General features: G+C 42.6%; 1 protein-coding gene across 2 annotated transcripts in view; it reads left to right on the top strand.

The window, feature by feature from the left end:
* ADGRG4 (adhesion G protein-coupled receptor G4) overlaps nucleotides 1-13,720 on the top strand; it is a 1,454,718-nt gene that overhangs the window by 1,349,627 nt on the left and 91,371 nt on the right. For both annotated transcript variants that reach the window (XM_086918649.1, XM_086918650.1), the window contains exon 25: nucleotides 3,758-3,916. In XM_086918649.1, coding sequence (XP_086774775.1) covers nucleotides 3,758-3,916 — 159 coding nt within the window. The remainder of the gene's footprint in view (nucleotides 1-3,757; nucleotides 3,917-13,720) is intronic.

The raw sequence follows: 13,720 nt of genomic DNA, 5'->3' as shown, positions 1-13,720 counted from the left end.
TGTACCCCATTTTACCGAATCGGTATTTACCGAATATTACTGATTCAGTAAAAAATACAGAATAGATACCTACATCCCATTTACCGATTCTAAAATGCCGAATCGGTAAAATTTGGTATTTTAGAATCGGTAAATCTGGATTACATACATCTTGCCCTAAATGTGTAACCAATCACCAACCAACATCCAGCAGTGCTTGCAATGATAAAAATACAAACACTGAACAATCCTTCGGCAGTACTACCCTATGAACATAGAACCTACCTTAAGTAACGCAGGACCTACCACCAAAGTATTTTTAAATACTCATGGGGGCGCACCAAAATGAGAGTCCAAAAAGAATAAATAGAAAAATGTTCTTTATTTATCTTTTTTCAGAAAAAAGCACGTCAATAAAACATGTAGCGAGATCAGCCAACGCGTTTCACTCCCTACCAAGGAGTTTCTTCAGGGCAATCAGGATGCATTTTGTCCTTGTGAGTCGGCCAAAACTTCAGTCACATCCATGCTTTCTTTTTTGTAGTCCTCACGGAATCACACAACTCCGGTCTCCCGACAGTGGGTCTCCAAATCCCGATTGCAATCGGGATTTGGAGACCCACTGTCGGGAGACCGGAGTTGTGTGATTCCGTGAGGACTACAAAAAAGAAAGCATGGATGTGACTGAAGTTTTGGCCGACTCACAAGGACAAAATGCATCCTGATTGCCCTGAAGAAACTCCTTGGTAGGGAGTGAAACGCGTTGGCTGATCTCGCTACATGTTTTATTGACGTGCTTTTTTCTGAAAAAAGATAAATAAAGAACATTTTTCTATTTATTCTTTTTGGACTCTCATTTTGGTGCGCCCCCATGAGTATTTAAAAATTGTTTAACTGATCTGGAGAGCACAGCGACGCCAAACAGCAGCTGGTGTCGGGGTTGGCTGCACAATATTTAACTGACTTGATCATAGACACCATCGGCACTGGAGTTTAGGTGCGGCATTTTTAAGGTCCGCTGCTGCCTTTTCGTACAAATACCTACCACCAAAGTATACTCATTTCAGGAAAGAGCCCAGAAACATCTTTTTAGGAATTAACATTTGATCGAAACTGGAATTCACAAGCAATGGCAAAGCTACTAGGTCTGAGTCTACTGTGCTTTGGAAAACAGAGTGAAAACATGAATATATTGAATGCTGGAGTACCTACAGTATAGATTGATTTTCTTTTCTCTGGCATTCTCAGCCACAAAAAAAATGAATGACATGCCACCGGGAAGAAGGAGCAGGAGAATGAATAGCAGGATAAAGGGGAAAGAGGGATGGATGAAAGAGAGGGAGCTGATTATGGACTAAAAAGGAGTGACACAGAGGGGAAAGGAGCAGGGGGCCACAGAGGAAGGATGAGAGGTAGGTGCAGGAAGGAGTACTACTCAGGAGAAGGAGAGAAGAGTGATGTTGGTGATACTGACAACAAGATGCTACTGAATTGTTCCACGATCCGGATAGACATCTTGGGCCAAGGCAGGCTGCCATGTCGGAAAGAACAGTCAATGGAGCATCCATGACGGGGTCAGGCTCAAACTCAATTGCTGCCAAAAACGTTCTGCTTACAAAATAATTTTAAAAAATGATTGATTTTAATATAGAATGTAGGTATAGTATAAAGAATTCAATCTAGCAACCATTGTAATCAACTTCCATGCTTATGTACTAATATAAAATAATGTTTCACACTTTACAATGTAAGAACTTTATTGGAGGCAGATGGATACACTCAAATAGTCAATAACATTATGCTGGGGCGGAGCCAAGGTATGATTAGCAAAGTATTTAGGCAATCGCTGAAAGAGGCTTGAAGAAAAAAAGTCAAAGTTTGACGGAAGTAGACCCAACACCCACTGTTATTTTATTAGAAACAGTATGTATGAGAGTTGTGCTGTCATAAATTACACTTACAGCAAAAGAGCCTTCCATTTAGACTGGCTTTCATTTTTGCAGCACTGATGGCAAGTCACTGGCAGAGAGGGGCAGAAGCAAGGAGTAATTAAAAAGAGAAAGACATGGGCTGTGAGGGAGGAACGACAGTGATGTGGAGGAGGATTAACAATGAGCTACACAGAAGGGAAAGAAGGTGAGGTGAGGGAGGGTGAGGAAGTAACCATTGTTGATATATATAGCACATTGGAATACGTAGGATTTATATTGATTCAGATCAGAATGAGGTAGGATCGATTTTGAGGAAGGAGATAGGCTTCTTTGTCCCTATTGCTTTGCCAATGCTTTTTCTTTTTCTGTGATCACTTTAATGGGAGTAGACCATGTTGGACCTCCCACTGGGATTGACAGTTCTTTATGTTGCTGACTGTGCACACTTAATTTATAATCTTAGATTGGACAAGAAGGTCCATAAAGTACTGAACTAAAAAGCTATGAATAATATTATAACACATCTGAAGTCATGGGCTAAATTACTCCCTGCAGGACATTATAAAGATATTGCAAGTTACCTAAGAGTTCTGTTAGTGTATAGAGGAAAGAAGCCTAAGGCTAAGTGCCTTCATAATATCATGTACCTTCCAATATCCTTTTAACATATGGCATAGTGTTTTTTATTCCTTGTAATACATGGTCCCAGCATTACACATTGCACTAAACTCTTAAGTCCTTTGGGGCAGATTTATGTTAACTGGCGCTTCCCCAGGGATGCGCCAGTTAACATGCGCCACAGTGCGCCACAGCTCCGCCAGCCATGGTGCGCCGCATTTATAATGCGGCGCACCATGATGCAAAAATGGCACAGATGCGTGACGCATCTCTGCCGGAAATGTGGCGCATTGCTGGAGTTGCGTCGCAAGCGCGACGCAGCTCCAGCAAGGCTCGGGGGTGCCCCATTTTAACAATGCTGCATCAAGACCTACGCCTGCTTCAAGCAGGCGCAGGCTTTTGACGCAGCATTGGCTTAAAAGTGACTGAGTGAAATCTCATAGATTTCACTCAGCCACTTTTGCGAGGCGCACCTGCCCCGGAACGCCCACCCTGCGCCGGAATGACCACAAGCGGCGCAGGGCTTTACAACGTGACGCATCTGCCTAGATGCGTCACGTTGTAAATCGTTCGTAGGGATGCGCCACATTTACGCCGCTTTGCGTGACGCAACAGGGGCGTAAACGTGGTGCAAGGGCCTCATAAATCTGCCCCTTTGTGTCTTGCTCTTTCATGTAAAAGGGATAGTCTTGTTGCAGGTGGAAAGATCAGCAATAGAATTTATAATGCAAAATTAAACACAATAAAAAGCAGATAATAATTTGTTGGAAAATATATTAGAATCCCTTTAATGTAAATCAGATTAAAGCAGTGTTGTAGTGCACAATGCAAGGGAACATGTAGAAAGATTGTATCTTTCCTGTAATGGGCTATAACATGCAAACAAAGAAAATGTTGCCAAAATATCTCATTTTTTCTGATCATTGTGCATTCTTTTGTTTGTTGTTTAAACTGCAGCTGTAATTATGCTCTGTGACCTGATTTTCACCATGGCTTCCTGCTCTGGCAGCAGACATTAAGACATCCCAACTATAATACTTTATTACATTTGAGCAGCTATGTTTTATTTTCTTATTACAGATGATGAGATTTCACAACTCCACTGCAATAGGGAAATTAGAGGCAGCCTTTATATATGGATTGCAGGATACTATGTACTATGTCATAATTGCATTGCAAACATCATGTATGTCCTGTGCCTGAATGCCCGGTCTTTTATTTCATTCTAGACTGGAGTAGGTTAGGAGATTCTGGATCCAAACGGAATAAGCTAACCCAGAACCAGAAATCTCAAACTACTCAATCAATGAACTTCAACTCATCACCCTCTCTTGCAAATGGTTCAAGACATGAAATGGATGACACCTTTTCAAAGACACTCACAAGCGGTATGAGTACTATTTTACCATCAATTAACATATGGTCTTTGAAAAACAGTAATATTTTATGGGGGTCCTGTGTTGTCCAAAATATCGGAATCCACCTACTGAATCTAACTAAGTTCAATAGTCAATGAATCATCCATTGGTCATACTTCCTCCTTTACGCTAACTGGAGAAAATATTCATTATGTTATTAGCTGTTCATATAGGTGCACCCTTAGGGGCATTTGCCTACTTGATTTTGTTTATAGGAGGTCTTTTTTTTTTAAACAGACTTTATTGATGACTTCATTATCTTATACCATGCAATAGAATTATACAGAGGTAGTCGTTTTCCTTAAATAGTAGTTACATTGCATATGATGTATACAGACTCTGCGTATATCGGTCTAAGTTACAATACTAATGATCACAATCTCAAGTAATCCTGTTGTCAGTATAAACTGACAGGGCTCGACATAGGATGCCTCAAACATAAAGCCATGTAATTTATAGGAGGTCTTTTGCAGTATACACTGCTAAAGAGAATGGGATTGTGGGAATCCACAGGCAGTGAACTGGATCTGAATGACGTAAAAGTGTGCAGTAGAATGCTTGCAATGGGATTATATTGTGAAAAAGGCAATTTTTATCAAGGAGGGCACACAGACCAGCCTGCAGGTATCTGACGCTCATAGATATTTTTGACTGCATATCTTTAATGTCTACTGATATTAATGTTTTCACTTTTTTACTTCTAAAATTAGGCTGCTGGTTCTTTGGCTTTGGAAGCATCGAAATTTGCATTAAATGCATGAAGGCAGAGACAGCTTGAGCTTAGAGATAGATTCAATTCATACAGCTTTAGTTGTCTCAAAGAGCTAACAAAATCTCAACAGAGAAAGGCATGATGCTCAATCCTTTCAGTCTTTGGTTATCATTAGTGCCATTGATTATATTCATCTCCCATTCTAGCTCTTGTTCATGATTTATGTAATGTTGCTATTGCTCAGAGATGGCACCATTTAATTGGTGCTGCAGCGAAGGAAGTTCACAGAGGGTGGGACATCCTCTTTGTTATGTGAAGGTGTCTTTTTAATTGCTGACTTGAGAAAATATTTCGACACCAGCAGAATGCAGAAGTGAACGATGACCGAGGGTTGTCACTTTCACAGTTGTTCAAGAAATGTACCCTGCTTACCTAAGACCAGACCACATAAAACAGGTTTTGTAAGACTCTTTTATATGTGTCTATTTAAAGTCAAGGCACCATGGTCTTTCAGAACTGTGAACGAGACCAACCATGCATTTAATAATGCCCCAAAGCTTGTAAACCTCAAAAACATCATAGGAAACTAGGCATTCTGAGACACCAATGGATTATGGGGAATGTTATTGCTTGGTTGTAAGGTGGAATTCCTCCCTGCATTTGCATAAGTCCAGCTGATTTTTGTGACAGACCAGATCCTAAGATCTTTGGGGTTAACGTCGGGGGTCTGGGTAATGGAGGAAGCTCTTCCCGTGCCGCAAACTTCTCAGCATGGGCATCAATCACAGCCTGATCAGGATTGCAGAGATACTCCTGCTTCCATTGGCCAATCTTCTTACAAAGGTGGCAAAGGGTAACCTTCTTGAGGGCCAATATGTTAGTACCTGGTATTACCTCGACCTCTTCTGATCCCCGGGGTATTTCCTCAATATGTCATAGAAACTCCTTGCATGTTCATCCTGATACTGAGGTAAATTTCAGGGGCTTGAAGGGGTACTTTACGTGTCTCTAATCCTCTGTTCTGTGCTAATGGGGTCTGGACTATCATATACTTCTTTAAATGCCCTTTTTGCTAAGTTTCTAGCATGTCACTGCAATATTTTACATACTACAGGATCTCATCAAGGGGCTTACTTAGCCAGCAAAGGACACCATGAAACATCGATTGTTCATTTTGAGTTTCAATCCTTGCATAAAAGAAGCGAGGAACACTGCCATGTTATCTCGCAATGGATTATTTAGTCCACTATGCTCCCTGTACACCTGAATCACTTTCTCGAAGTATGTGTGCATGGACTCTTTAGGTTCTTGAGAGGGTCAGCAAATCTTGGGCCAATTTATTTCTTTTTGGGCAGCCTCAGTCTTTAAGTGTTTTATGACTTCTTCATATTTGGTTTTGACTAAGGCTGAAGGTGTGTTTGTTCCTGATACTCTAGGAGGCTCCTGAGTCTGCCATTCCACTGCTCTCTTACAGTCTGCTGATAGGATCTTTGAGATTGCAACTTAAAATAATACATCCAAATCCTCACAAAAGACCTTTAAAATGGTTACAAACTGGTCCATCTATGTATACCACTTATGATTTTCTCTTAGCCTGGCAAGAGAATTAGTAAAGTGAATGAGATCTGTCCAGGACTATGGGACATGTATCTATGATCCTCCCCGTACTTCCCTCAAAGGGATTTCCCTTACTGCCTCTACTACAGCTTCTTCCTCATCCTCCTTGGCAACCTCTTCTTGTCATTTCGTCTTAACCCTTTCCGTATTGGGCCATAGCACCCAAATTTCTCGGTATCACTCCAATCCCTAATGTTCTAAGTCAACTCCCTTAAGTGGGGTCTTAATCCCCTTGGCTTTAGCAATTTCAATTCCTTTTCACCCATCATCATACTAACTTCTTTCTCTGTATCAAATCGACTCTGAGTTCATCTGCCACTTTCTCAGCCTCACATGTGCCTCTCCTGCTTCTCTTGCGGCTTCTTTACTCATGTAGAGCAATTCACTCTCAAGTCCTAATAAAGCCATTCTCACATCACCCTTAACAATTTCATCAAACTCAGCTTTCAGCTGGGAAAGATTAAAGGCCTGATTTGGATCTTGGCAGGCGGGTTACTCCGTCACAACGGTAACAAATAGCCCGTCCGCCAAAATATAAATCCCATAGGATATAATAGGATTTATATTTCGGCTGATGAGCTATTCGTTACCGTTGTGACGGAGTAACCCGTCTGCCAAGATCCAAATCAGGCCCTAGGTTTTTTAGGAGTGTGTCCAGTGCTTGAGGGGTTAACTGATAGAGCTGCAATACCATTTAAACCTCCCACCATGGAACTGGTCAAAACCTCTCCTTGTGGAGGGCTTAGTGCTATTACTCCGGTTCTTTGTGTGTGATCTTGGGGGACATTTGCAATGGTCAGACTTAGTGGGCGCTAGCAATTGTCTCAGAGGAGCAAATGGTTGAGGCACCCGACGTTAGTGGTGCACTCATCGAATTCTGGTTAGTGGGTAAAACGTGGCCTCTGTATAGCTTGGGATTGGTGGGGTTTCAATGTCTGTCCTAGTCTCCTTGTTGCCACTGTAGCTGTAGCGCCTATTTCAGCCACTGAGTTATATGGGAGTGGACTTATCCTGAAGAACTCTTCTAAGGAGGCATCCTCTTCCTCACTCTCTATTTCTGTCTCAGTTTTAGATTTCTCCTTCTCCACAAGCTTTTCCATTGTTATCTCTTAATTCTCTAGCAAAGGGTAAGCGCTAATGGTCTCAATTACTTCTCCCCTCCTCCTTTTCTGCCTCTCATCATATTATGCCTATCCATGAATGAGCTCTACTGCAGATTTTGTATGCAAATTTCTTCCTCTTCTTTTTGTTTGCCACCTTCTCTCCCAAAGATTCAGAGCTTCAAACTGTGTGAGCCTAGGCTGAGGTTTCAAATCGAACATCCTTTGCCTCAAATTTTCTATTCTAGGAATATGGAAAGTCCCACTCAGTGGGAACAGCAGTTCTCCATTTTTGATTTATATTCGTGCCATTGGCTGAACCACACACACATATGTAAACCTTTCTTTGCCGTCTTTATTCCCTTTCAGTCTCTTTTCAAAAAGGTGATTTCCCATACTGGCAAGTTCTCAATGACTCTCTGTCCTAATCTCACACTCTCTCCGTACTAGTGTGCTAACGACTTCCCTACCAATCCCAGCACACCTCTGTCAAAGGTCACCCTATTGCAGCGCAGCTATGCCTTTCGCCAGACAACCCACGCATGGCACCAGAATTACGCAAGGCCCAAATACTGCTAGAACGTTCTGAACCACTTTTTACTACAGCTCTTTGTTTGTCGCTTCATGTAAACAGAAATCACTACAACAGCAAGGATACTACCTACATTCACACAGCAGCAGGTCCTCGATCTGTGGGAGTCACAGCACTCCTTGGGCTCATTCCCGTGCACTAAAGAATAACAAGAGAAAAGTGATGTCCCTATGTTGGTGTGACTGACAGCGTCTGATAGTACACCCCACCTTACCTGACAAGTTAAACAATCCAATGATTCATCTTGAGGTTATTCTCTTCGGCTTTATACCTTACATATAATGACGTGCACATTCATGTAGTTAAAAAAATCAAACAACATCACCAAGAATAAAATAACTATCGTTCTTATAAATCCAAGAACTAAAGCCAATTAATCATTTTTCTCAAAATCTATACAGACATGCAAGCATTTTACTTTTCACACATATTTTTAGCATGCTCTCAATGTAGCCTCGAAAGACTCTTATACCCAGTCTATCAACTACACTTAATGAGTGTACTATTTATCTCATGCATACATTGTATACATAAAACAATCCTTGTTTATTTCGTTTTTTTCACTTCAAGAGGCTTTTTTAGTTTGTTAGATAACGTGCATTCATGTTTTCCTCATTTGCCTTCTCTGAAGTTCTTTCCCCTCCCATTCTTTCCAATTGGCTTTCTGTGAATGTCTATTTCCTGTAGTTGTGTTCCAGTATGAAGGTTCCTGTTTACGCTATACGTCTCTTAATCATTGTCTTCCTCTTTCATTTTTGCCAAAGTCAATAGATCTGGCCTCAATGAGCTAGCATATGCAAATACAAGTATTTATTTATTTATCACACAGTCATCCCCCAGGGGATATACTGTCGCTGGACCAAGCTACGACTCACAAAACAAGCTTTGGCAAAGTCAATAGGTGGCTTTGTCAATGTCTTTCAGGCATGTTGAATAGCAGCGTCATAGTACATTTTCCCCTTGTTTGTTTGACTTTCAACCATGCTGCACATCAGACATGCTGCTGGACAGCAGAGAGAAAAAGCATTGACAAAGCCAATAGACTTTGTATAAGTGACACCTATTTGCTGTGCCAATCAAATCTTCAGAACCAGGTGCATAAAAAGAGCCTGGGTTGGTGGACATGTGAGTGTAGTGTATATTGAGCTCAGGTAAATGGTGACTTTGGAATTGGAATCTTGGCAATCAGGAACATTAGATCCCAGTTTAGGTTTTCCTTATGCAAATCTTCTATATATATAAAAACGAAAGTATGTCTGTTTGTCTTTTATGCATTACTACACCATTCATCGTAACGGCATGAAACTTTGGGAAGTTGTTGAGTACACTTCTGCGAAGGTCTTTGAGGGGGGTGATGAGTGCGTTTGACCAGATTGTAAATATCCTTAGGCTGAATCCTTGCTCTTGTAATCAGAATCAGGAGTCCATGTGAGGTAGAAAAAATACTTTAATCTCCGATTATTTGTCAAGTTTCGATTTCTCAGGGTATAATCCTCGGGTCTCGTCTTGTTCCTCCGCTCGGAAGCGGCCGATTCCGAGCGGAGGAACAAGACGAGACCCGAGGATTATACCCTGAGAAATCGAAACTTGACAAATAATCGGAGATTCTGAAAACTAAGTCAATATTTTGAAGATTTGTAAAACGAACATATGATACTGTAAATAGCCTTGAAAAAGCCCCGGCGCAAATCGCCACAGGGGGCGAAACATGTGTCGGCTGTTCATGTTTTAAACCCTATTTAATAAAAGTATTTTTTCTACCTCACATGGACTCCTGATTCTGATTACAAGAGCAAGGATTCAGCCTAAGGATATTTACAATCTGGTCAAACGCACTCATCACCGCCTCAAAGACTTATTTGTTACAAAACTCAAGCGGTCCAGAGTTTTTTGAGTGTGTTTTCCTCAATACCTGAAACGTGAAAACTGATATAGACTTGGCATTTCCTGTGGACCACTCCTTTTCCCTAGAAACACTTCTGCGAAGGTTTCTGGCAAAAAAAAAACAAGATTTGTTAAAAGTTGTTAAGTACAATCCCGCGAAGGTTTCTGGCAAAAAAAAAGAAACATCTGTTAAATATCGGTCCCCCGGGCCCCCAGGGCCCTCATATTCTTTCCAATACTGAACGTTTACAGTTTCTGGTGCGACTCGCTTTTGCAATGACCATCAACAAAGCACAAATGGACAATCGCTGCAAGTGTGTGGACTAGATTTGGAGAATCTGTGCTTCTCACATAGACAACGGTATGTTGCCAGCTCACGCGTCGGAAAATCTTCTGATTTATTTGTGTACGCACCAGACGGAAAAACAAAAAATACTGTGTATCCACAAGCACTAAAATAAATAAACAGAATTAAAACAACACTTTAAAATGTTTTCCATATTAAAACGAATAAGTTTCAATAAAAATTACACAATGTAAATTAAATGTTACCATAACAAGTTTCCTCAAATTACCTTTCTTCTGAGATCGCAGCAACACGCGACGGGTAAGCTAGTTAAAAATAAAATAAAAGAAATAGTGAACTATAATTCACTTGAAATAGAACCCTAAGAATGCAATATGTTGTATTAATTTGGTGTCATTAAGTCCTTTGGTAACCTTAGTTAAGAAAAGTCTATAACTATATCTGCATAGCTTGTACACTCTGCACATAAGGTCCTGCGCACTGCCTGATAGTGAAGGATTGAGGCCTTCTTTGCCAAAGCTAGTAACGATGCAGCAGGCACACCTGGCAAGCAAGTGAGGGAGGGAGAGGATATAGCCTTGAGCCTAGAGCGCTTGACTTCAAAGCTGGGGAACCAGGTTCGAGTCTTGCCAATGATGCGCAACATCCTGTGATTCTGGGAAAATCATTTAATCTCCCTGTGCCTAACAAAAAATGAATGTGTCCTTGTGTAACGAAACTGGTTCTTGTGTAAAGCACTCTGATATCTTCTGGTCTAGTTCGTGCTATATAAAACTCAAAAATAATAAAGAAATAAGTGAATCGGAAGGGACACACCATGCTCCTTCTCCAGCACAAACTGCCATTCAGTAGGATGAAAGAGTCAGTGGCGTAACGAAACTTGAGGGGGACCCCCTGCAAAGTACATGAAGGGGGCCCCCCTCCCATTCTCCGTGCCAGACTAGAGCTCTCAGGCCAGTGACCCGCCATACTGCAGGGAATGCGGGGCTATTGTTACGCCACTGTCACCAATCCAGCCGTTATAAGTAACACTGGATGGTGGAGTCAAAGGTTGGGCTTAGTCTGCCCGCAGGCTTTCATAGGTGGTGGTCCATTCATTACACGGTCCCTGCCATCAGTAGTCCGGGGTAGTTTGCCCATTTTTAGGTGGGTTTCCTGATGCAGACTCCTGTCATTATATACAACACCGGTCCCACTCATCGTTCAGTTTTGACAAAAGTGCATCCACTGCTCCTTCTCATTTCCGTTTTAAAACATTAGACAATGCGACAAAGCAGTATTTCACAAGCATATGTAACTACAACGAGCACATTTTAATAATATATTTTTATTATTAGACAATAGCAATCTTAACAGGCATTGCATAGCTTCATACATACTGTGACCCCAATTCCATCACCGTCTCTCTCCCTTTCTCTCTGTCAGTCAGTTTCTCTCTCTCTCTGTCAGTCTGTCAGTCAGTCGGTCTCTCTCTCTCTCTCTCTCTCTCTCTCTGTCAGTCTCTCTATCTCTCTCTGTCAGTCGGTATGCAACGGTTACCACGCATATTTTACAACGCGGTACCGTTACATTGATACTTTTACCACGCAGGTCGTTACAACGAAATGCGCTGGGGGGCGCTCCAGGATAGTAAATACTTTAATTTACTATCCAACTCCTTTCCCTAGAGTCCACGGGGACTGGAGTTGGAATAGTAAATTAAATAATTTACTATCCAGCGCCCCTCCACGCAAGTTGTTGTAACGACTTGCGTGGTAAAAGTAGCATTGTAACGGTACGCGTTGTACAAGTACGCGTGGTACCGTCATACATCCCTCTATCTCTCTTTGTCATTCAGTCTCTCTCAGTCAGTCAGTCTCACTCAGTCAGTCAGTCTGTCAGTCTGTCTCTCTCTCTCTGTCAGTCTCTCTCAGTCAGTCCCTCTTTCTGTCAGTCTCTCTGTCAGTCTCTCTCTCTCTGTCAGTCTCTCTATCTCTCTTTTTGGTCGGTCTTTCTCAGTCAGCCAGTCTCTCTCTCTCAGTCAGTCTCTCTCTCTCTCTCTCTGTCAGTCAGTCAGTCTCTCTCTGTCAGTCAGGCTCTCTCTCTGTCAGTCAGTCTCTCCCTGTCAGAGTCCCAGTCTCTCTCTCTGTCAGTCTCTCTCTCAGCCAGTCTCTCTTTGTCAGTCTCTCTCTCAATCAGTCTCTCTCTTAGTCAGTCAGTCTCTCTCTTAGTCCCTCTCTCTGTCAGTCCCTCTCTCTGTCAGTCCCTCTCTCTGTCAGTTTCTCTCTCCGCCAGTCTCTCTCTCAGTCTCTCTCTCTGTCTCTCTGTCAGTCTCTCTCTTTCTCTCTTTCAGTCAGTCTTCCAGACGGTCTCTCTCTCTCTCTCCCTCTGTCAGTCTCTCTCAGTCAGTCATCCTCTCTCTCGCAGTCAGCCAGTCTCTCTCAGTCAGTCTTTCTCTCTCTCTAAGTCAGTGACTCTCTCTGTCAGTCTCTCGCTTTGTCAGTCAGTCTCTCTCTCTGTCAGTCAGTGTCTCTCTCTGTCAGTCAGTCTCTCTCTGTGAGTCTCTCTCTCTGTCAGTCTCTCTCTTTGTCGGTCAGTTTCTCAGTCTCTCTCTCTCTCTGTCAGTCTCTGTCAGTCAGTCTCTCTCTCTATCAGTCTCTCTCTCAGCCAGCCAGTCTCTCAGTCTCTCTCTCTCTCTCTTAGTCTCTCTCTCTGTCAGCCAGTCTCTCTCTCTCCCAGTCAGCCTCTCTCTCTCTCTCCCAGTCAGTCAGTCTCTCTCAGTCAGTCATTCTCTCTCTACATCAAACAGTCTCTCCCTCTCTCTTTCTCTCTCTCTCTCTCTCTCTCTCTCTCTCTCTCTCTCTCTCTCTCTCTCTCTCTATGTCAGTCTCTCTCGCAGTCAATCAGTCTATCTCTCTCAGTCAGCCACTCTCTGCCTCTCTCTCTCTGTCTCTCTCTCTGTCAGTTATTATCTCTCTACCTCAGTCAGTAAGTCTCTGTCAGTCAGTCAGTCTCTCTCTCTGTCAGTCATTCTCACTCTCAATCAGTCTCTCTCTCTCTGTCAGTCAGTCAGTCACTCCCTCAGTCAGCCAGTCTCTCTCTTTCAGTCAGTTACTCAGCCAGTCAGTCTCTCGGTCAGTCAGTATGCAGTCTCTGAGTCAGCCTGTCAGTCTCTACTCTCTCTCGACTCTCTCTCTCTCTCCTTTCTCTCTCTCAACTCTGTCCACTGTATCTCCACTGCCCCTCTTTCCACTCTCTCTCCACTGTCTCTCTCTTCATTATCTCTCTCTCTATCTCTCTCCATTGTCTCCCTCCACTTTCTCCACTCTCTCTCTCCACGCTCTCTCCCTTCTCTCTCTCTCTCCACTCTCTCCCCACTGTCTTCCTCAACTCTATCTCTCTCTCCACTGTCTTCCTCCACTCTATCTATCTCTCCACTCTCTCTCTCCACTCTCTTTCTCCTCTCTCTCTCCATTCTCTCTCTCCTCTCTCTCTCCATTCTCTCTCCATTCTCTCTCTCTGTCTCTCTCTCTACTCTCCACTCTCTCTCAACTGTCTCCCTCCACTCTCTCTACTCTCTCTC

This window comes from Lissotriton vulgaris, chromosome 4_1 (genome assembly GCF_964263255.1).
Source record: "Lissotriton vulgaris chromosome 4_1, aLisVul1.2, whole genome shotgun sequence".
NCBI classification, from domain to species: domain Eukaryota; kingdom Metazoa; phylum Chordata; class Amphibia; order Caudata; family Salamandridae; genus Lissotriton; species Lissotriton vulgaris.
This window is presented reverse-complemented; position numbering and strand designations above follow the sequence as displayed.